Here is a 26002-nt window from a genome sequence, read left to right as displayed (position 1 = left end):
AGGTTATGTGTATACACAGGGTTAGGTTATGTGTATACACAGGGTTAGGTTATGTGTATACACAGGGTTAGGTTATGTGTATACACAGGGTTAGGTTATGTGTATACACAGGGTTAGGTTATGTGTATACACAGGGTTAGTTTATGTGTATACACAGGGTTAGGTTATGTGTATACACAGGGTTAGGTTATGTGTATACATAGGGTTAGGTTATGTGTATACATAGGGTTAGGTTATGTGTATACATAGGGTTAGGTTATGTGTATACATAGGGTTAGGTTATGTGTATACATAGGGTTAGGTTATGTGTATACATAGGGTTAGGTTATGTGTATACATAGGGTTAGGTTATGTGTATACATAGGGTTAGGTTATGTGTATACATAGGGTTAGGTTATGTGTATACATAGGGTTAGGTTATGTGTATACACAGGGTTAGGTTATGTGTATACACAGGGTTAGGTTATGTGTATACACAGGGTTAGGTTATGTGTATACATAGGGTTAGGTTATGTGTATACATAGGGTTAGGTTATGTGTATACATAGGGTTAGTTTATGTGTATACATAGGGTTAGGTTATGTGTATACATAGGGTTAGGTTATGTGTATACATAGGGTTAGGTTATGTGTATACATAGGGTTAGGTTATGTGTATACATAGGGTTAGGTTATGTGTATACATAGGGTTAGGTTATGTGTATACATAGGGCTAGGTTATGTGTATACATAGGGTTAGGTTATGTGTATACATAGGGTTAGGTTATGTGTATACATAGGGTTAGGTTATGTGTATACATAGGGCTAGGTTATGTGTATACATAGGGCTAGGTTATGTGTATACATAGGGTTAGGTTATGTGTATACATAGGGTTAGGTTATGTGTATACATTGGGTTAGGTTATGTGTATACATAGGGTTAGGTTATGTGTATACATAGGGTTAGGTTATGTGTATACATAGGGCTAGGTTATGTGTATACATAGGGCTAGGTTATGTGTATACATAGGGTTAGGTTATGTGTATACATAGGGTTAGGTTATGTGTATACATTGGGTTAGGTTATGTGTATACATAGGGTTAGGTTATGTGTATACATAGGGTTAGGTTATGTGTATACATAGGGTTAGGTTATGTGTATACATAGGGTTAGGTTATGTGTATACATAGGGTTAGGTTATGTGTATACATAGGGTTAGGTTATGTGTATACATAGGGTTAGGTTATGTGTATACATAGGGTTAGGTTATGTGTATACATAGGGTTAGGTTATGTGTATACATAGGGTTAGGCTATGTGTATACATAGGGTTAGGTTATGTGTATACATAGGGTTAGGTTATGTGTATACATAGGGTTAGGTTATGTGTATACATAGGGTTAGGTTATGTGTATACATAGGGTTAGGTTATGTGTATACATAGGGTTAGGTTATGTGTATACATAGGGTTAGGTTATGTGTATACATAGGGTTAGGTTATGTGTATACACAGGGTTAGGTTATGTGTATACACAGGGTTAGGTTATGTGTATACATAGGGTTAGGTTATGTGTATACACAGGGTTAGGTTATGTGTATACATAGGGTTAGGTTATGTGTATACATAGGGTTAGGTTATGTGTATGGATTAGATGTGTATGTTTGGGATACTGTAACTGTATGCAGATATACTCAGGTACTTTCTACTCTTACAGATGACAGCCCTTTCTGGCTTCCTCTCTATGGCAGCGTTTGTTGTCGTCTAACAGCCCAGCCAGACTGTATGAGCCAGGAAATGATGTCAGGAACACTGCAGATACAGGTAGGGACATTATCCTGTTTACAACCTGCCAGCAAACTTGTCTTTTTGAGGTTTGTATACCCATCAATAACTTTTGCAGCCAATAAGTAGCTTTTATCTGTCTATCTTTATATCCATCAGTTCATAAGAAGCTCTAACTATCCATCTATACAGTATCCCATAAAAGTGAGTACACTTTGTAAATATTTTATTATATCTTTTCATGTGACAACACAGAAGAAGTGACACTTTGCTATAATGTAAAGTAGTGAGGTAACAGCCTGTGTAACAGTGTAAATTTGCTGTCCCCTCAAAATAACTCAACACACAGCCATTAATGTCTAAACCATTGGCCACAAAAGTGAGTACACCCCTAAGTGGAAATGTCCAAATTGAGCCCAAAGTGTCAATATTTTGTGTGGCCACCATTATTTTCCAGCACTGCCTTAACCCTCTTGGGCATGGAGTTCACCAGAGCTTCACAGGTTGTCACTGGAGTCCTCTTCCACTCCTCCATGACGACATCACAGAGCTGGTTGATGTTAGAGACCTTGCGGGAGGATGCCCCACAGATGCTCAATAAGGTTTAGGTCCGGAGACATGCTTAGCCAGTCCATCACCTTTACCCTCAGCTTCTTTAGCAAGGCAGTGGTCATCTTGGAGGTGTGTTTGGGGTCATTATCATGTTGGAATACTGCCCTGTGGCTCAGTCTCCGAAGGGAGGGGATCATGCTCTGCTTAAGTTTGTCACAGTACATGTTGGCATTCATGGTTCCCTCAATGAACTGCAGCTCCCCAGCGCCAGCAGCACTCATGCAGGCCCAGACCATGACACTCCCACCACCACTGTAGGCAAGACACACTTGTCTTTCTACTCCTCACCTGGTTGCTGCGACACACGCCAAATAAGTTTATCTTGGTTTTATCGGACCACAGGACATGGTTCCAGTAATCCATGTCCTAAGTCTGCTTGTCTTCAGCAAACTGTTTGCAGGCTTTCTTGTGCATCATCTTTAGAAGAGGCTTCCTACTGGGACGACAGCCATGCAGACCAATTTGATGCAGTGTGCAGCGTACGGTCTGAGCACTGACAGGCTGACCCCTCCACCCCTTCAACCTCTGCAGCAATGCTGGCAGCACTCATACGTCTATTTCACAAAGACAACCTCTGGATATGACGCTGAGCACGTGCACTCAACTTCTTTGGTCGACCATGACGAGGCCTGTTCTGAGTGGAACCTCTCCTGTGAAACTGCTGTATGGTCTTGCCCACCGTGCTGCAGCTCAGTTTCAGGAACTTGGCAATCTTTTTATAGCCTAGGCCATCTTTATGTAGAGCAGCAATTCTTTTTTTCAGATTCTCAGAGAGTTCTTTGCCATAAGATGCCATGCTAAACTTCCAGTGACCAGTATGAGAGAGTGTGAGAGCGATAACACCAAATTTAACACACCTGCTCCCCATTCACACCTGAGACCTTGTAACACTAACGAGTCACATGACACCAGGGAGGGAAAATGGCTAATTGGGCCCAATTTGGATATTTCCACTTAGGGGTGTACTCACTTTTGTTGCCAACGGTTTAGACATTAATGGCTGTGCGTTGAGTTATTTTGAGGGGACAGCACATTTACACTGTTATACAGGCTGTACATTCACCACTTTACATTGTAGCAAAGTGTCATTTCTTCAGTGTTGTCACATGAAAAGATATAATAAAATATTTACAAATATGTGAGGGGTGTACTCACTTTTGTGGGATGCTGTATATCCATCTGTTTGTCTGTAGACCTATCTATCTATATGCCTATCAATTTGTTTGTGGACCTACCAATCTATCTATATGTTTATCAGTCTGTCTGTAGTCTGCCCTTTTCATTCATATCTATTTGTCTGTAGACCTATTTGTCAGACCTACCTATCCATCTATATGGAAATAAAGAGAGTGTGTACAGCGCCAAAGAAAGGCTAAGGGATAAATACAAACACTGAGGTGGTATAAAAAGGTTTAATGTAAGAGGGGATGTTTAATTCCTAAAAACATATGCAATAAGAGACTAGACATATAAAATAAATCTAGACACTAAAAGACTGGCAGAAACAGCTCGCAAGGGAAACCAAAAGAATCAGAGTTGTGTAGCTAACAATAGATTCAGATAGCCCTAAGACTAGGTATAGTGTAAATTGTGTAAATAAACCTTAACAGTAGAACAGTGTTCAAACTAATAACACAAAAAGCAATGACAAAGCAATAAATTATGAACATATGCAGTAAAGTGTACCCGTGCTCTGCAGTGCAAAAAAGAAGTATAAAACAAGTGCAAAATTGTGTAAAAAATGTGTAAACAAAGTGTATGTGATTGGGGTGAAAAATCACAGTGGAGAAAACAAAATGTCACAAGAAAAAATACAGTACAATGAAAAGTACAATAAAAAATCGATGAAAAAGTCAAATGAGAAAATCACTCTATAATACTGTTGTTCAACAAATGTTAATGAAGAATCAGAAAAAGGATTGTACGTAAAAAAACAAAAAAGAAAAGAAAAAATGTGTTAATCCAAAGGATAGTCACCAAAAAGCAAATCCAAATCACACTGAAAACCTTGGGTCCTGGTAGGGGAAACTTCCAGGTGAATCCTGACGGCTGTCAGCTGCTCCTATGGTATCCTAGTAGCGTACCTGCAAAGATAGTTCACAACATAGCGTACCAAATTTTAAAAACAATATGGGCTTTAAAATAATGCTTACCAATGGGTCTACGCGTTTCGGTCCTCAGTGGACCTTTTTCAAGATTGTTTCGGTCCTCAGTGGACCTTTTTTTTGTTTGAGGACCTACCAATTTATCTGTATCACTGTTCATTTGTCTGTAGACCTACTTGTCAGACCTACCTATCCATCTATAAGTATATCAATTTGTCTGTGTACCTACCAATTTATCTGTATGACTGTTCATTTGTCTATAGACCTACCTGTCCATCTAAATGCCCATTAGTTTGTTTGTGGACCTTCCAAGCTATCTAATTTTCCATCAGTCTGTCTGTAGTCTGCTCCTTTCATTTATATCCATTTGTCTGTAGGCCTGTCAGACCTACCTATCCATCTATATGCCCGTCCATTATTCCATTAGTCTGTCTGTAGAAATGCTAGTCCATCTACACATCTCATTCTAATGTCTGTAGATGTTTCTCTTCATTGGTCATAGTGTAATGGAGTATGGGACATGTCTCCTGTACATGCAACTGCCCTTACAAGAAGTGCATAACTCTAATTGTGCAGTTGCAGTTATTTTTTTTGATCCTGTAGATTGTGTTTCTGACAATAAAATGTCTGTTTGCATAAAATTTCAGCTACATCAAATGAACTGGTATGGGCTATTGGGTACTTAGTTTAATGTAGCTAGGGAGAAACTTTTTGTTTTTTGTCTACCTATTTGGCGTATGGCAGTGTGGGCTTATTCACTTAGCAGGTCCACTGGCAGGGAGAGTCCACACATTCATTACTATTGGGAATACAACATCTGGCCATCAGGAGGAGGCAGAGACACCCCAGCCAAAGCATTAAGTATCCCTCCCACTTCCCTAGTAATTTTTTGCCTTGTCTACTAGGAAGGTTTGTCCACTAGTTATCTCAAGGTGCAGCTTTCAGCTCTTTCTGGGTTGCTTCATAAGAAGTTGGCTTACCTTCCTGATGTTCAGGCTTTTGTCCAGGCTCTTGTTAGAATTAGGCCTGTGTTTAAACCAGTTGCTCCTCCTTGCAGCCTTAATTTTGTTCTTCGAGTGCTTCAGCAAACTCATTTTGAACCTGTTGACATTAAACTTTTGTCTTGGAAAGTTTTGTTTGTGTTGGCTAGTTCCTCTGCTTGCAGAGTTTCTGAATTATCTGCCTTACAGTGTGATCCCCTTGTCGTGTTTTCCACGCAGATAAGGCTGTTTTACGTACTAAGTTAGGTTTTCTTCCTAAGGTTGTCTTTACCCACAATATCAATCAGGAGATTGTAGAGCCTCCCTTTTGGCCTAATCTTTTTTCTCGGGAGGAGCGGTTGCTACACATTTTGGATGTGGTTCGTGCGTTGAAATTCTATCTTCATGCTACCAAGGACTTTAGGCAATCCCCTTCCTTGTTCGTTTTGTATGAGGTCAGAAGGCCTTGGGTTGTTACTAAATGAGTATTTAGCAACAAATCTATGAATCTCTCAAGAGGATAGAAAAGGAGATGCTGTAAGAATTATTCTTTAATATGACTATTATATGCCTTGGCTATATAAAACTAGCTATATTAAATAATAATTCTTACAGCATCTCTTTTTCTATCCTCTTGAGAGATTCATACATCTGTTGCTAAATACTCATTTAGTAACAACCCTAGACTGAAGTATACGACAGGCCTCTGCGACTAGTGTTTTTGGCTGAGATTTGTCATTCATGTGGCTTATGTAGAGGTGGGACAACAGCCTCCTGGGAGAATTATGGCTCATTCTTCCTGTACAGTGTCTTATTCTTGGGCCTTTAAGAACAAAGCTTCTATGGAGCAGATGTGTAAGGCGACTACTCTTGACCCTCTTTGCATACCTTTTCTAAGTTTTACAAATTTGATGTTTTTGCCTCAGCTGAGGCTTTCTTTGGGAGAAATGTGCTTCAAGCAGTGGTGCCTTCAGTTTAGGTCTGCCTGCCTTGTTGTTTCCTCCCTGCTCATTTTTGTGTCCTCTCTAGCTTGGGTATTGGATTGCCAAAAGTAATGAATTTGTGGATTCTAATCAGCCAACAGAATTACAGTAGCTCTTATTCTATTGGCTATTCAAATCAGCCAATAGAATTAAAGTAGCTTTCATCAGCTGATTTGAATTTGAAGGCTCAAATCAGCCAATAGGAATTCAAGGGACGCCATTTTTAATTGCGTACCTTGAATTCCGATTCAGTGTACGGCGGCGATCGTATGAAGAGGATCCTCCACGCTCCATGGCTCCGGTCTTCAGTTCCTGCATCGCCAGTCTTCAGTTCCAGGGAGGATGGTCTTCAGCTCTGCAGTGATCGGTCTTCAACTCCTCCGCTCCGCGCCGGCTGGTTCCTGGAAGAAGAAGAGGTCGCCGCCTGGAAGAAGACTTCTCCACCTGGAACAGGACCTTCTCCACCGGCTTCAGGACAGGTAAGGAGCACTTGGGGGTTAGACTTAGGTTTTTTTAAGGGTGGATAGGATGGGTTTTAGAGTAGGGGTGTGTGGGTGGTGGGTTTTAATGGGGGGGTTCTTTTTTTTTCACAGGTAAAAGAGCTGATTACTTCAGCGCTGCGGAATCTGTTGGCGCTCTACAAATACCTGATAATAATTACTTTGGGGCAATGCCCCACAAAAGGCCCTTTTAAGGGCTGGTAATAGAGCTGATTACTTTTTGTATTTTAGTTTAGGGTAGGGACATTTTTTTATTTTGGGGGGCTTTGTTATTTTATTAGGGGGCTTAGATTAGGTGTAATTAGCTTAAAATTCTTGTAATCTTTTTTTATTTTTTGTAATTTAGTGTTTGTTTGTTTTTGTAATTTAGTTTAGTGTATTTAATTATATTTTAGTTTAGATAATTGTAGTTTATTTAATTAATTTATTGATAGTGTAGGTGTATTTGTAACTTAGGTTAGGATTTATTTTACAGGTAAATTGGTAATTATTTTAACTAGGTAGCTATTAAATAGTTATTAACTATGTAATAGCTATTGTACCTAGTTAAAATAAATACCAAGTTACCTGTAAAATAAATATAAACCCTAAAATAGCTACAATGTAATTATTAATTATATTGTAGCTATCTTAAGGTTTATTTTATAGGTAAGTATTTAGTTTTAAATAGGAATATTTTAGTTAATAAGATTAATATTATTTAGATTTATTGCAATAATAATTAAGTTAGGGGTGTTAGGGTTAGATAGGGTTAATATATATAATATAATAACTATATTAACCCTAATATAATTAGGGTTAATATAGTTAATATAGGTGGCGGCGGTGTAGGGGGATTAGATTAGGGGTTAATCATTTTAAAATAGGTGGCAGCGGGGTAGGGGGCTCACATTAGGGGGCAATAATTTTAATATAGATGGCGGCGGTGTAGGGGGATTACATTAGGGGGTAATAATTTTAATGTAGGTGGCGGCAGTGTAGGGGGATCACATTAGGGGGTTAGACAGTTAATGTAGGTGGTGGGGTCCGGGAGCGGCGGTTTAGGGGTTAAACACTTTATTAGGGATTGCAGCGGGGGATTGCGGTTGACAGGTAGATAGACATTGCGCATGTGTTATGTGTTAGGTTTTATTTTGCAGGCAGTTTAGGGAGCTACGGGGCTCCAATACTCAGCGTAAGGCTAACTACGCCTGCAATTTGTGGCGAGGTCAAAATGGAGTAAGATTTCTCAATTTTCGCCACGTAAGTCCTTACGCTGTATATTGGATACCAAACTGCGCGGGTTTGGTATACCTGCCAAAAAACCTACGGCCGAAGGCAGAAATATACGAGCGTAACTTCTATGTTACGCCGTATATAGGATATCAAACCAGCGCAATATTTGGCATCGCCGGCTTTTGCGGGCGACGCTGCATATCGGATCGGGCCCCTGGAGAGGCGTAGATGTCACAGTGTCTCGCGCCCGCTGTAAAATTTGTTGGAGGGTCAGTGATGACCTGGGGGTGCTTCAGCAAGGCTGGAATCAGGTAGATTTATCTTTGTGAAGGACTCATGAATCAAGCCATGTGCAAGGTTATCCTGGAAGAAAAGTTGTTTCCTTCTGCTCTGACAAAGTTCCCCAACTCTAAAGATTGTTTTTTTTCAGCAGGACAATGCTCCATGCCACACACATGAAACCCATTAAAAAAAACTCTGGAATGTGATCAAGAGGAAGATGGATGGTCACGATCCATCATACAAAACCGTACATAATGTCACCCAACAGTAACGTGATAGACAGGTAGAGACCATGACTAGTGCATAACAGCTGTTATTCCACCAAATATTCATTTCTGACCTCTTGCTAAGTTAAATTAGTATTGTGTAGTTTAGAAATGAATATGAACTTGTTTTCTTTGCATTATTCGAGGTGTGAAAACACCATCTGTTTTATTATTTTAACCTATTGTCATTTACTGCAAATAAAATGCTCTAAATGACAATATTTGTATTTAATTAATGTTCTCAGTAGTTTATAGAATAAAACACAAACGTTCATGTTACACATACTTATAAATAGTAAAACCAGTGAATATATAATATACTGAGACAAAGGAATCAGTCCAGCGCCAAAAAAGGCCAAGGGACAAATATACAAAACTGCCAATACTTTAAAATGTAAATTTATTACAATCAAATACAGCGATATACAGTAAAATAGGAGTAAAAACAAATCAATGGCAATTGATGCCGAGCATATATTTAAAAAATGCAATAAAAGAAAATCAGTTTAAAACAATAAAATTGCTAGCAAAATCAAAATCAAGAAATCGATATCAGCCTAACAAACTGGTTATCAACATAGAAGTCTTGGGTACGTATTGGGTAAACCAAGCTATCTAAGCATACAGAGCGTAAGAGGCTGTGGGTTGTGGTTGTCTGTTATGGATCCATAGTGTGGTGTGCACCGTGGTAAAATAAGGGAGATTCGTGTAGCGTGATGTGTAGCGTGATGTGAATGATCCAATGAAAGATCAGACCTGGGTGTGGATGCTTACAAATTACAACAACAATAAAAACAAAAATACAAAAATACAATGTGGCAAGTTACAACACAATAGAAATTTGTATAATGATGAAAAAAACATATAATTATGAAAAAAACATCATGAAAAAACCACAAAAAATGGTGCTGAGTGGAGACTAAGACTCCAATACAAAAAGGTAGTGATCGATCCTGAAAACAAGTGAAAAGTGAAAAGTCAATCAAAAAAGGCAAATAAACAGTCAATTAGAAGATCAGAAGAAATTCAGAAAAAAATTCCGAAAATTTTTTTTTCAACAAAGGATGGTGGAGAACAAAGTTGATGTAAAAAACAGTACAAAAATTTCCCAAAATCCAAAAAATTTTTAAAAAATTCCGAAAGTTCAAAACAATGAATAAAAAAGGTAAAAAAAGGGGGGTAGCAGAAGAATTAGTTCAATAAAAATGTGGCCAATCCAAATAAAGGCACAGTGGTGTGCTAAAAAACAAAGTCAAACCACAACAAAGTGGAGTGAGGAAATAGGAATGTAGAAATTGTGAAAAATGTAAAATTGTAAAAATATATAAAGGTGTGACAGGATAAATTCCAAGGATCCCAAAAAACTTTAGGCAATCAGCGGCTCTTAATGTCGTCCCTAGTAGATACCTGTAACCCAAAATAGCAACATAGCGTGATACAGTATAAATTATAGTAATAATCAAATGGAAAGATGCTTACCAAAGGGTCTACGCGTTTCGGTCCTCAATAGACCTTTTTCAAGACTGATCCAGTGGTAAGCAAAGCATCTTTAAATAGGGGTTGCTGGATTACCCGGATGTGGCTTGCAAAACATTCCACTTCCGGTTCCGCTTAGTATTTTGAAATTAAAGTTCCTTATTTCTGAAATATAGGGATGATCTATGGGCATCATTAATGTTATATATGGTTTACTTCCATGGCCGTGCTATCGGCAATAATAACTGCATATTTTTAAATCTATCTGAGGTGGAAATCGAAAAGCCGTGACTTCACTTCCGGTTTAGGTACCGGATCGGCCCACCTCTGTGTTCAGTACATCAAGATAGATTAGAGTCTTGCAGTATGCAAACCAATTAGCAATGGTCAACTTCAAAACTCCTGACATTTGGGTATTTCCCAAAAATGGCTAATAAAATCTAATACATTATTGTGTGCATCCATTCGTGTATATATGTGTTTTGTACCATTTCTGGAAATCAAAGTTGCTGGGAGTAAAATATTGTGGAGAGCATAATCAGTGTTTAGAACGCCTCTATATATAAATATTTCTATTAGTGAACTCGGCTAGTTTTGATATGTCTTCATAAGTATGTACGGTATATGTCATTATCGTTACACCATAGCCCATTTGTTATAGGCGGGGTGTGTATAGCAATCTCTATCATAGTCAAAAAAGATCTAGGTAGCTGTTTTTGATAAGTTTGATAAATGTGAATTTGTCTATAGGTATATTTTAGCCCTTATTGGTTCTTTTTGGGCTATACTAACCGTCAAGAGGCGGTTATTTAGAGAAATGAGGGCAAATTGAACATTTTAGGTCAGAGTTGAGGGCAGACTGAACATTTTAGGTCCAAGTCTTCTCTATTGTTTTGAGGTTATCCTATACTTTAGTATGAGGTGATAGATTGATTTTTAGAGGTGGAGCAAGATATCGGATGTGATTTACATATAAGGAGACCAGGTGAATGTATAAAAACAGGGATTGATGAACTTATCGGGTTTGTATCAAACCCATAAATGGTTTATGTGTAAATAGCAATTTTATTATGTGGTCCTAAGGTAATATACCATTGATCCTTATGTATGAGTTCCTTTAAGAGAGAAGAGATTTCTATTTATCTTTATTCCTGACTACCTATCTTAAGAGTCGGATGAGTTATAGTTGGAAATTTTCATATGTGTGGGAAGAGAGCGGGCCTAACAGATAATTTAAGTCATGAATGGGCATAGGAGTAGATTCTCATTACTAGTTGAAGAGGTGGGCTAAGTCCTCTCTATTGTTTAGACCTTTTGGGTGTAGGCAGTCCAAAAGGAAAATCCATTTCGATTCTGCCCTGAGAAGGATTTTTTCGAAGTCCCCTCCCCTCCAGTTTTTAATTATTTTTTGTATCCCCATGGGCCTCATCTCCTGTATTTTGCCATTATGTTTATCTGCAAAATGTTTGTAGAGTATGGTGTCCTTATTTTGTTTTTCGATCAGCAGTGTGTGCTCTCTCAGCCTATCTCTGAGACTTCTTGAAGTCTGACCAACATACTGGAGGCCACAGGAGCATTCGATGAGATAGATGACCCCTGTGTCTTTGCATCTGATAAGATCTTTAATTGTAAATTCTTCTCCAGTTTGGAATGAATGGAATTGTTTGGTCTTGATCCCTCTCTTGCAAGCTTTGCAAGAGTGGCATGGGAAATAGCCTTTCAATGGTTTTCCCTGTAGGTCATGTGTTTTTGTTTTTTTCTTTCGGAGGAGGCTTGGAGCTAATACGTTTTTGAGGTTGCTTGTTTTTTTATATACAAAATTTGGTCGATCAGGGAGTAGGTTCCCAATGATCTCATCGTCTTTTAGCAGATGCCAGTGTTTTTTGAAGATTTTTTCCATAATATATCGGTTACTGCTGTACTCTGTGATCATTGGTACATTAAGTCTTCCTTCTGTCCCATATCTTTTCTTTGTATTTTGTTAGGTCTTTCCTTTCCACCTTTCTTACTTCCTCTATCTTGAGGTTCAGATCTTCTTCCTTGTAGCCTCGTTCTACAAACTTTTCTTTTAGACGGGTCACTTGTTTCTCCCATATCTGGATATTCGAGCAATTTTTTCGGACTCTTAGAAATTGACTTTTGGGGATGTTGTTTATCCATTTTTCATGGTGGCAACTATTGTAATGCACATAGTTGTTACTATCAACTGTTTTAAAGTGTGTTGACGTTTCCCATTTGTTATTAAGGACTTCTATTTTTAAGTCCAAGAAAACTATTTCTTTTTGGCTCCAAGTGTGGGTAAACTTTAGATTTAGAACATTTTTGTTCATAATCTCAATTGTGTATATAAGGTCTTGTATTGGACCTTTCCAGATGATGAGAATATCGTCGATATATCTGCGGTAGAGGACCAGGTCCGCGCTCGCTGGGCAGGAGTCCCAGAATATACTCTCCCATTTTCCCATATATAAGTTGGCATAGCTGGGCGCGAACCTGGTCCCCATTGCTGTACCGCAGATTTGTTGGTAGTATCTTCCTTCATTGCAAAAGTAGTTGTGCTGTAGAATATGTTGGATGCTGTTCAAAATAAATTTCGCCTGTTCTTCCAACATCAGGGGATCCTTATCCAAGAACCATTTTATTGCTTCAAGTCCCTCTTTGTGGGGTATGCTGGTGTATAAGGCGGCTACATCGCAGGTGGCCATGATGTAGCCTTCTTCCCACGGGATCTCTTCCAGGATATTTAGAACCTGTGTGGAATCTTTTAAGTATGATGGGAGAGCCTTTACGTATTTCTGAAGATGTTGATCAACGTATTCTGACAAGTTGCTTGTAAGTGACCCGATTCCAGAAATTATTGGACGTCCGGGAGGGTTTGTCAGAGTTTTGTGTATCTTGGGTAGATGGTATATTATAGGTGTCACTGGGTGTTTTATATCTAGATATCTATGCTCTTTTTCGTTCAAAATGCCAGAAGTTTTGGCTGTTTTGAGAAGTTCCTTGAGTTCCTCTTGATATTGTTTCACAGGGTTATTCCTAAGATGTAGATATGTTTTTTGGTCGTCAAGGAGACGTTGGTTCTCCGCATTGTATTTCTCCCTGTCGAGAATGACGATGCCTCCACCTTTGTCGGCTGGCTTAATCGTTAATTGGTTGTTTGCTTCGAGTTTCCTGATGGTCTCTATATGTTGTCTGGATAGGTTGTTTTTGATCCTTTTCAAACTCCTTTGTTTGACATCTCTGATGTCTTTGGTGACCATAATTTCAAATGCATCAATAGCATTTCCTTTAGCATGGGTAGGATAGAAGCTGGACTTTGGTTTAAGTCCCGTGTGAATGTATGGATCTTCAGCATCAGCTGAAGTGTAGCTCCTGGGTATCGTTGTATCAAGAGCAGTTTTTAGGAAGTACCTTTTTAAGGTTAATTTCCTTATAAAATCTTTGGTATTCATAAATGTTTGGAATTTATCCATACTTCTAGCCGGAGCAAAAGAGAGGCCATATTTCAGAACTTCCTTCTCTTCTTTCTTTATTTCATATGAGCTAAGGTTGAAGATTCCATCTCCAGTGGTCCTCTTTTCGGATCCACGAGATGATGTAGGCGTTTGTATGCGATCCTTATTATCAATTTCCCCATCGCTTGTTTTTGGGGTCTTATTTCTCTTTGTTTTAGCGCCCCCACGTTTCCCTCTTATCTTCTTTTTTTGTCTCGTTGGTGGTTCAAGGGTCTCTTCCCCTAATTTGTTCTCTTGTCCTTTACTGCTGGTTGGTTCATTTTTAAAAAATGTGAGGATGAGGCGATTTGGTTTAGAGTTGTCCCTGAGTTACCATCAGGATTTGGCAAACTTCTGTTGGGATGTGCATTCTGCCGGCCAGACATATCAGTTTTTCTGTAGTTCGTCATATCGTGTGATTTATAAGAACTTTTTTCATATTCTCCGTGTGCTCCATCTCTTCTTGGCATGTCAGAATATTCCCAACTCTCATGCCTCAAACCAGTGGTGTAATTGTTGTTTTGTTCTCCTCCGTGTTTTTGGTCCTCATAATAATTTTGGGGATAATTTCCCCTATCATCTCTATAGTGGCGTCTTGGGGCTCTTCTAAAGTTCCATGATGGATAGTTTGCATGACCGTAGTGTTCTCTATCTCTGTAATTGTGTCTGGAGGCTTTCTGATATGGAGCCCTTTCCCAAGGCCTTCGGGGGCTTTCATAGTGCTTATAATATGGTTCGGATCTGTAATGTTGTGATCCCCAGTACATCTGTTCCTCCCTTCTATAATTAGATTTATCTCTATGGTCTATTCTTTTCCATTCTGGTCTGTTGGGGCTGTATTCTGAATGCAGCCTATCTTTCTGAAATCTACTCATATGTGTTTTTCTACAAACTTTTCTTTTAGACGGGTCACTTGTTTCTCCCATATCGAATATCCAGATATGGGAGAAACAAGTGACCCGTCTAAAAGAAAAGTTTGTAGAACGAGGCTACAAGGAAGAAGATCTGAACCTCAAGATAGAGGAAGTAAGAAAGGTGGAAAGGAAAGACCTAACAAAATACAAAGAAAAGAAAAGATATGGGACAGAAGGAAGACTTAATGTACCAATGATCACAGAGTACAGCAGTAACCGATATATTATGGAAAAAATCTTCAAAAAACACTGGCATCTGCTAAAAGACGATGAGATCATTGGGAACCTACTCCCTGATCGACCAAATTTTGTATATAAAAAAACAAGCAACCTCAAAAACGTATTAGCTCCAAGCCTCCTCCGAAAGAAAAAAACAAAAACACATGACCTACAGGGAAAACCATTGAAAGGCTATTTCCCATGCCACTCTTGCAAAGCTTGCAAGAGAGGGATCAAGACCAAACAATTCCATTCATTCCAAACTGGAGAAGAATTTACAATTAAAGATCTTATCAGATGCAAAGACACAGGGGTCATCTATCTCATCGAATGCTCCTGTGGCCTCCAGTATGTTGGTCAGACTTCAAGAAGTCTCAGAGATAGGCTGAGAGAGCACACACTGCTGATCGAAAAACAAAATAAGGACACCATACTCTACAAACATTTTGCAGATAAACATAATGGCAAAATACAGGAGATGAGGTCCATGGGGATACAAAAAATAATTAAAAACTGGAGGGGAGGGGACTTCGAAAAAATCCTTCTCAGGGCAGAATCGAAATGGATTTTCCTTTTGGACTGCCTACACCCAAAAGGTCTAAACAATAGAGAGGACTTAGCCCACCTCTTCAACTAGTAATGAGAATCTACTCCTATGCCCATTCATGACTTAAATTATCTGTTAGGCCCGCTCTCTTCCCACACATATGAAAATTTCCAACTATAACTCATCCGACTCTTAAGATAGGTAGTCAGGAATAAAGATAAATAGAAATCTCTTCTCTCTTAAAGGAACTCATACATAAGGATCAATGGTATATTACCTTAGGACCACATAATAAAATTGCTATTTACACATAAACCATTTATGGGTTTGATACAAACCCGATAAGTTCATCAATCCCTGTTTTTATACATTCACCTGGTCTCCTTATATGTAAATCACATCCGATATCTTGCTCCACCTCTAAAAATCAATCTATCACCTCATACTAAAGTATAGGATAACCTCAAAACAATAGAGAAGACTTGGACCTAAAATGTTCAGTCTGCCCTCAACTCTGACCTAAAATGTTCAATTTGCCCTCATTTCTCTAAATAACCGCCTCTTGACGGTTAGTATAGCCCAAAAAGAACCAATAAGGGCTAAAATATACCTATAGACAAATTCACATTTATCAAACTTATCAAAAACAGCTACCTAGATCTTTTTTGACTATGATAGAGATTGCTATACACACCCCGCCTATAACAAATGGGCTATGGTGTAACGATAATGACATATACCGTACATACTTATGAAGACATATCAAAACTAGCCGAGTTCACTAATAGAAATATTTATATATAGAGGCGTTCTAAACACTGATTATGCTCTCCACAATATTTTACTCCCAGCAACTTTGATTTCCAGAAATGGTACAAAACACATATATACACGAATGGATGCACACAATAATGTATTAGATTTTATTAGCCATTTTTGGGAAATACCCAAATGTCAGGAGTTTTGAAGTTGACCATTGCTAATTGGTTTGCATACTGCAAGACTCTAATCTATCTTGATGTACTGAACACAGAGGTGGGCCGATCCGGTACCTAAACCGGAAGTGAAGTCACGGCTTTTCGATTTCCACCTCAGATAGATTTAAAAATATGCAGTTATTATTGCCGATAGCACGGCCATGGAAGTAAACCATATATAACATTAATGATGCCCATAGATCATCCCTATATTTCAGAAATAAGGAACTTTAATTTCAAAATACTAAGCGGAACCGGAAGTGGAATGTTTTGCAAGCCACATCCGGGTAATCCAGCAACCCCTATTTAAAGATGCTTTGCTTACCACTGGATCAGTCTTGAAAAAGGTCTATTGAGGACCGAAACGCGTAGACCCTTTGGTAAGCATCTTTCCATTTGATTATTACTATAATTTATACTGTATCACGCTATGTTGCTATTTTGGGTTACAGGTATCTACTAGGGACGACATTAAGAGCCGCTGATTGCCTAAAGTTTTTTGGGATCCTTGGAATTTATCCTGTCACACCTTTATATATTTTTACAATTTTACATTTTTCACAATTTCTACATTCCTATTTCCTCACTCCACTTTGTTGTGGTTTGACTTTGTTTTTTAGCACACCACTGTGCCTTTATTTGGATTGGCCACATTTTTATTGAACTAATTCTTCTGCTACCCCCCTTTTTTTACCTTTTTTATTCATTGTTTTGAACTTTCGGAATTTTTTAAAAAATTTTTTGGATTTTGGGAAATTTTTGTACTGTTTTTTACATCAACTTTGTTCTCCACCATCCTTTGTTGAAAAAAAAAATTTCGGAATTTTTTTCTGAATTTCTTCTGATCTTCTAATTGACTGTTTATTTGCCTTTTTTGATTGACTTTTCACTTTTCACTTGTTTTCAGGATCGATCACTACCTTTTTGTATTGGAGTCTTAGTCTCCACTCAGCACCATTTTTTGTGGTTTTTTCATGATGTTTTTTTCATAATTATATGTTTTTTTCATCATTATACAAATTTCTATTGTGTTGTAACTTGCCACATTGTATTTTTGTATTTTTGTTTTTATTGTTGTTGTAATTTGTAAGCATCCACACCCAGGTCTGATCTTTCATTGGATCATTCACATCACGCTACACATCACGCTACACGAATCTCCCTTATTTTACCACGGTGCACACCACACTATGGATCCATAACAGACAACCACAACCCACAGCCTCTTACGCTCTGTATGCTTAGATAGCTTGGTTTACCCAATACGTACCCAAGACTTCTATGTTGATAACCAGTTTGTTAGGCTGATATCGATTTCTTGATTTTGATTTTGCTAGCAATTTTATTGTTTTAAACTGATTTTCTTTTATTGCATTTTTTAAATATATGCTCGGCATCAATTGCCATTGATTTGTTTTTACTCCTATTTTACTGTATATCGCTGTATTTGATTGTAATAAATTTACATTTTAAAGTATTGGCAGTTTTGTATATTTGTCCCTTGGCCTTTTTTGGCGCTGGACTGATTCCTTTGTCTCAGTAAACCCTTTCTTCTGGGGTAGGTTAGACCCCATTTTTGGTCACAGCTTAGGGCACTCTTAGCGCTAGAATACCACTACTACAATATATAATATACACCCAGCGATACTAACTAACAAACAATATGCTGTTGCTTTGAATACCAATAAAGGAATTGGTAGTTTAGACGGCACACATATCTTATGTAGCATTTTATTTAGTGACAAATGACTTTTATCTGTAGCAGGTCAGGGAGCAGAAGAGCTGGCAGCCAATGTTCTGTGTACTGCGCGGCTGCCGTTTGTTCTGCTACCAGCGCCCTATGGATGTGGATTCAGCTACTGAAGCAGCACTGACCATCTCTGTCAACAAGGTGAGAAGAGACAGGTGCATGATGGGAGATTTTATTTTATACTTATTATTGTCAAAATGATTTGTTCCTACGCATATTTATACAGGCAGGCAAGCATGTGACAATAATCCTCAGCTACTAGGCATCCTGGGTAAAGACATGCAAATGAGGCTCCTTATGCTTAGGCATTATATAGTGATCAGACAATGCAAATGAGGCTCCTTATGCTTAGGCAGTTATATAGAGATCAGACAATGCAAATGTAACTCCTTATGCTTAGGTAGTTATATAGTGATCAGACAATGCAAATGTAACTCCTTATGCTTAGGCAGTTATATAGTGATCAGACAATGCAAATGTAACTCCTTATGCTTAGGCAGTTATATAGTGATCAGACAATGCAAATGTAACTCCTTATGCTTAGGCAGTTATATAGTGATCAGACAATGCAAATGTAACTCCTTATGCTTAGGCAGTTATATAGTGATCAGACAATGCAAATGTAACTCCTTATGCTTAGGTAGTTATATAGTGATCAGACAATGCAAATGTAACTCCTTATGCTTAGGCTGTTATATAGTGATCAGACAATGCAAATGTAACTCCTTATGCTTAGGCTGTTATATAGTGATCAGACAATGCAAATGTAATTCCTTATGCTTAGGCATTTATATAGTGATCAGACAATGCAAATGTAACTCCTTATGCTTAGGCAGTTATATAGTGATCAGACAATGCAAATGTAACTCCTTATGCTTAGGCAGTTATATAGTGATCAGACAATGCAAATGTAACTCCTTATACTTAGGCAGTTATATAGTGATCAGACAATGCAAATGAGGCTCCTTATGCTTAGGCAGTTATATAGTGATCAGACAATGCAAATGTAATTCCTTATGCTTAGGCTGTTATATAGTGATCAGACAATGCAAATGAGGCTCCTTATGCTTAGGCAGTTATATAGTGATCAGACAATGCAAATGTAACTCCTTATGCTTATACTGTTATATAGTGATCAGACAATGCAAATGAGGCTCCTTATGCTTAGGTAGTTATATAGTGATCAGACAATGCAAATGAAACTTCTTATGCTTAGGCATTATATAGTGATCAGACAATGCAAATGTAACTCCTTATGCTTAGGTAGTTATATAGTGATCAGACAATGCAAATGAAGCCCCTTATGCTTAGTCAGTTATATAGTGATCAGACAATACAAATGTAACTCCTTATGCTTAGGCTGTTATATAGTGATCAGACAATGCAAATGAAGCCCCTTATGCTTAGTCAGTTATATAGTGATCAGACAATGCAAATGTAACTCCTTATGCTTAGGCATTATATAGTGATCAGACAATGCAAATGTAACTCCTTATGCTTAGGCAGTTATATAGTGATCAGACAATGCAAATGTAACTCCTTATGCTTAGGTAGTTATATAGTGATCAGACAATGCAAATGCAACTCCTTATGCTTAGGCAGTTATATAGTGATCAGACAATGCAAATGAAGCTCCTTATGCTTAGGCAGTTATATAGTGATCAGACAATGCAAATGTAACTCCTTATGCTTAGGCATTATATAGTGATCAGACAATGCAAATGTAACTCCTTATGCTTAGGCAGTTATATAGTGATCAGACAATGCAAATGTAACTACTTATGCTTAGGCATTATATAGTGATCAGACAATGCAAATGCAACTCCTTATGCTTAGGCAGTTATATAGTGATCAGACAATGCAAATGCAACTCCTTATGCTTAGGCATTATATAGTGATCAGACAATGCAAATGCAACTCCTTATGCTTAGGCATTATATAGTGATCAGACAATGCAAATGCAACTCCTTATGTTTAGGCAGTTATATAGTGATCAGACAATGCAAATGCAACTCCTTATGCTTAGGCAGTTATATAGTGATCAGACAATGCAAATGAAGCTCCTTATGCTTAGGCATTATATAGTGATCAGACAATGCAAATGTAACTCCTTATGCTTAGGCATTATATAGTGATCAGACAATGCAAATGTAACTCCTTATGCTTAGGCTGTTATATAGTGATCAGACAACGCAAATGAGGCTCCTTATGCTTAGGCAGTTATATAGTGATCAGACAATGCAAATGTAACTCCTTATGCTTAGTCAGTTATATAGTGATCAGACAATGCAAATGTAACTCCTTATGCTTAGGCATTATATAGTGATCAGACAATGCAAATGTAACTCCTTATGCTTAGTCAGTTAAATAGTGATCAGACAATGCAAACGTAACTCCTTATGCTTAGGCTGTTATATAGTGATCAGACAATGCAAATGTAACTCCTTATGCTTAGGCAGTTATATAGTGATCAGACAATGCAAATGAGGCTCCTTATGCTTAGGCTGTTATATAGTGATCAGACAATGCAAATGTAACTCCTTATGCTTAGGCAGTTATATAGTGATCAGACAATGCAAATGAGGCTCCTTATGCTTAGGCAGTTATATAGTGATCAGACAATGCAAATGTAACTCCTTATGCTTAGGCATTTATATAGTGATCAGACAATGCAAATGTAACTCCTTATGCTTAGGCTGTTATATAGTGATCAGACAATGCAAATGTAACTCCTTATGCTTAGGCAGTTATATAGTGATCAGACAATGCAAATGAGGCTCCTTATGCTTAGGCAGTTATATAGTGATCAGACAATGCAAATGTAACTCTTTATGCTTAGGCAGTTATATAGTGATCAGACAATGCAAATGTAACTCCTTATGCTTAGGCTGTTATATAGTGATCAGACAATGCAAATGTAACTCCTTATGCTTAGGCAGTTATATAGTGATCAGACAATGCAAATGTAACTCCTTATGCTTAGGCAGTTATATAGTGATCAGACAATGCAAATGAGGCTCCTTATGCTTAGGCAGTTATATAGTGATCAGACAATGCAAATGTAACTCCTTATGCTTAGTCAGTTAAATAGTGATCAGACAATGCAAATGTAACTCTTAATGCTTAGGCAGTTATATAGTGATCAGACAATGCAAATGTAACGCCTTATGCTTAGGCAGTTATATAGTGATCAGACAATGCAAATGTAACTACTTATACTTAGGCAGTTATATAGTGATCAGACAATGCAAATGTAACTACTTATGCTTAGGCAGTTATATAGTGATCAGACAATGCAAATGTAACTCCTTATGCTTAGGCATTATATAGTGATCAGACAATGCAAATGTAACTCCTTATGCTTAGGCATTATATAGTGATCAGACAATGCAAATGTAACTCCTTATGCTTAGGCTGTTATATAGTGATCAGACAATGCAAATGTAACTCCTTATGCTTAGGCAGTTATATAGTGATCAGACAATGCAAATGTAACTCCTTATGCTTAGGCAGTTATATAGTGATCAGACAATGCAAATGAGGCTCCTTATGCTTAGGCAGTTATATAGTGATCAGACAATGCAAATGTAACTCCTTATGCTTAGGTAGGTATATAGTGATCAGACAATGCAAATGTAACTCCTTATGCTTAGGCTGTTATATAGTGATCAGACAATGCAAATGTAACTCCTTATGCTTAGTCAGTTAAATAGTGATCAGACAATGCAAATGTAACTCCTTATGCTTAGGCAGTTATATAGTGATCAGACAATGCAAATGTAACTCCTTATGCTTAGGCAGTTATATAGTGATCAGACAATGCAAATGTAACTCCTTATGCTTAGGTAGGTATATAGTGATCAGACAATGCAAATGTAACTCCTTATGCTTAGGCAGTTATATAGTGATCAGACAATGCAAATGAGGCTCCTTATGCTTAGGTAGGTATATAGTGATCAGACAATGCAAATGAGGCTCCTTATGCTTAGGTAGGTATATAGTGATCAGACAATGCAAATGAGGCTCCTTATGCTTAGGCATTATATAGTGATCAGACAATGCAAATGAGGCTCCTTATGCTTAGGCATTATATAGTGATCAGACAATGCAAATGAGGCTCCTTATGCTTAGGCAGTTATATAGTGATCAGACAATGCAAATGTAACTCCTTATGCTTAGACAGTTATATAGTGATCAGACAATACAAATGTAACTCCTTATGCTTAGGTAGTTATATAGTGATCAGACAATGCAAATGTAACTCCTTATGCTTAGGCAGTTATATAGTGATCAGACAATGCAAATGTAACTCCTTATGCTTAGGCAGTTATATAGTGATCAGACAATGCAAATGTAACTCCTTATGCTTAGGCAGTTATATAGTGATCAGACAATGCAAATGAGGCTCCTTATGCTTAGGCAGTTATATAGTGATCAGACAATGCAAATGAGGCTCCTTAGTGATCAGACAATGCAAATGTAACTCCTTATGCTTAGGCTGTTATATAGTGATCAGACAATGCAAATGAGGCTCCTTATGCTTAAACAGTTATATAGTGATCAGACAATGCAAATGAGGCTCCTTATGCTTAGGCAGTTATATAGTGATCAGACAATGCAAATGTAACTCCTTATGCTTAGGCTGTTATATAGTGATCAGATAATGCAAATGAAACTCCTTATGCTTAGGCAGTTATATAGTGATCAGACAATGCAAATGAAGCTCCTTATGCTTAGGTAGTTATATAGTGATCAGACAATGCAAATGTAACTCCTTATGCTTAGGCTGCTATATAGTGATCAGACAATGCAAATGTAACTCCTTATGCTTAGGCAGTTATATAGTGATCAGACAATAAAATGTAACTCCTTATGCTTAGGCAGTTATATAGTGATCAGACAATGCAAATGAAGCTCCTTATGCTTAGGTAGTTATATAGTGATCAGACAATGCAAATGTAACTCCGTATGCTTAGGCAGTTATATAGTGATCAGACAATGCAAATGTAACTCCTTATGCTTAGGCAGTTATATAGTGATCAGACAATGCAAATGTAACTCCTTATGCTTAGGCAGTTATATAGTGATCAGACAATGCAAATGTAACTCCTTATGCTTAGGTAGTTATATAGTGATCAGACAATGCAAATGTAACTCCTTATGCTTAGGCAGTTATATAGTGATCAGACAATGCAAATGAGGCTCATTATGCTTAGGCTGTTATATAGTGATCAGACAATGCAAATGTAACTCCTTATGCTTAGGCAGTTATATAGTGATCAGACAATGCAAATGTAACTCCTTATGTTTAGGCAGTTATATAGTGATCAGACAATGCAAATGTAACTCCTTATGCTTAGGTAGTTATATAGTGATCAGACAATGCAAATGTAACTCCTTATGCTTAGGCAGTTATATAGTGATCAGACAATGCAAATGTAACTCCTTATGCTTAGGCAGTTATATAGTGATCAGACAATGCAAATGTACCTCCTTATGCTTAGGCAGTTATATAGTGATCAGACAATGCAAATGAGGCTCCTTATGCTTAAACAGTTATATAGTGATCAGACAATGCAAATGAGGCTCCTTATGCTTAGGCATTATATAGTGATCAGACAATGCAAATGTAACTCCTTATGCTTAGGCAGTTATATAGTGATCAGACAATGCAAATGAAGCTCCTTATGCTTAGGCTGTTATATAGTGATCAGACAATGCAAATGAGGCTCATTATGCTTAGGCAGTTATATAGTGATCAGACAATGCAAATGTAACTCCTTATGCTTAGGCAGTTATATAGTGATCAGACAATGCAAATGTAACTCCTTATGCTTAGGCAGTTATATAGTGATCAGACAATGCAAATGTAACTCCTTATGCTTAGGCAGTTATATAGTGATCAGACAATGCAAATGTAACTCCTTATGCTTAGGCAGTTATATAGTGATCAGACAATGCAAATGTAACTCCTTATGCTTAGGCAGTTATATAGTGATCAGACAATGCAAATGTAACTCCTTATGCTTAGGGAGTTATATAGTGATCAGACAATGCAAATGTAACTCCTTATGCTTAGGCAGTTATATAGTGATCAGACAATGCAAATGTAACTCCTTATGCTTAGGCAGTTATATAGTGATCAGACAATGCAAATGTAACTCCTTATGCTTAGGCAGTTATATAGTGATCAGACAATGCAAATGAAGCTCCTTATGCTTAGGCTGTTATATAGTGATCAGACAATGCAAATGAAGCTCCTTATGCTTAGGTAGTTATATAGTGATCAGACAATGCAAATGTAACTCCTTATGCTTAGGTAGTTATATAGTGATCAGACAATGCAAATGTAACTCCTTATGCTTAGGCTGTTATATAGTGATCAGACAATGCAAATGTAACTCCTTATGCTTAGGTAGTTATATAGTGATCAGACAATGCAAATGAGGCTCCTTATGCTTAGGCTGTTATATAGTGATCAGACAATGCAAATGAGGCTCCTTATGCTTAGGCTGTTATATAGTGATCAGACAATGCAAATGTAACTCCTTATGCTTAGGCTGTTATATAGTGATCAGACAATGCAAATGTAACTCCTTATGCTTAGGCATTATATAGTGATCAGATAATGCAAATGTAATTCCTTATGCTTAGGCTGTTATATAGTGATCAGACAATGCAAATGTAACTCCTTATGCTTAGGCTGTTATATAGTGATCAGACAATGCAAATGTAACTCCTTATGCTTAGGCATTATATAGTGATCAGACAATGCAAATGTAACTACTTATGCTTAGGCATTATATAGTGATCAGACAATGCAAATGTAACTACTTATGCTTAGGCATTATATAGTGATCAGACAATGCAAATGTAACTACTTATGCTTAGGCATTATATAGTGATCAGACAATGCAAATGTAACTACTTATGCTTAGGCAGTTATATAGTGATCAGACAATGCAAATGTAACTCCTTATGCTTAGTCAGTTATATAGTGATCAGACAATACAAATGTAACTCCTTATGCTTAGGCAGTTATATAGTGATCAGACAATGCAAATGTAACGCCTTATGCTTAGGCTGTTATATAGTGATCAGACAATGCAAATGTAACGCCTTATGCTTAGGCAGTTATATAGTGATCAGACAATGCAAATGAAGCTCCTTATGCTTAGGTAGTTATATAGTGATCAGACAATGCAAATGTAACTCCTTATGCTTAGGCTGTTATATAGTGATCAGACAATGCAAATGTAACGCCTTATGCTTAGGCTGTTATATAGTGATCAGACAATGCAAATGTAATGCCTTATGCTTAGGCAGTTATATAGTGATCAGACAATGCAAATGAAGCTCCTTATGCTTAGGTAGTTATATAGTGATCAGACAATGCAAATGTAACTCCTTATGCTTAGGCAGTTATATAGTGATCAGACAATGCAAATGTAACGCCTTATGCTTAGGCTGTTATATAGTGATCAGACAATGCAAATGTAACGCCTTATGCTTAGGCAGTTATATAGTGATCAGACAATGCAAATGAAGCTCCTTATGCTTAGGTAGTTATATAGTGATCAGACAATGCAAATGTAACTCCTTATGCTTAGGCTGTTATATAGTGATCAGACAATGCAAATGTAACTCCTTATGCTTAGGCAGTTATATAGTGATCAGACAATGCAAATGTGCTCTGTGCTGTACTAATGTATATATAAAGGTGCATCATGTGTGTGTGTGTGTGTGCTCTGTGCTGTACTAATGTATATATACAGGGAGTGCAGAATTATTAGGCAAATGAGTATTTTGACCACATCATCCTCTTTATGCATGTTGTCTTACTCCAAGCTGTATAGGCTCGAAAGCCTACTACCAATTAAGCATATTAGGTGATGTGCATCTCTGTAATGAGAAGGGGTGT

At 37.6% G+C, this 26002-nt stretch overlaps 1 protein-coding gene across 3 annotated transcripts in view; it reads left to right on the top strand.

Annotated features, from left to right (window-relative positions):
* The window catches only part of RTKN (rhotekin), a 356615-nt gene that overhangs the window by 300295 nt on the left and 30318 nt on the right, over positions 1-26002 (top strand). For 2 of the 3 annotated variants that reach the window (XM_053704397.1, XM_053704399.1), the window contains 2 exons: positions 1694-1800; positions 18094-18222. In XM_053704397.1, the coding sequence (XP_053560372.1) occupies positions 1694-1800; positions 18094-18222 (236 nt within the window). The remainder of the gene's footprint in view (positions 1-1693; positions 1801-18093; positions 18223-26002) is intronic. The other variant, XM_053704398.1, reaches the window with a different exon arrangement.

The sequence above is a fragment of the Bombina bombina genome, chromosome 2 (assembly GCF_027579735.1).
Source record: "Bombina bombina isolate aBomBom1 chromosome 2, aBomBom1.pri, whole genome shotgun sequence".
Taxonomy (NCBI): Eukaryota; Metazoa; Chordata; class Amphibia; order Anura; family Bombinatoridae; genus Bombina; species Bombina bombina.
The sequence above is the reverse complement of the archived record's forward strand: the minus strand, read 5'-3'. Positions and strand labels throughout refer to the sequence as shown.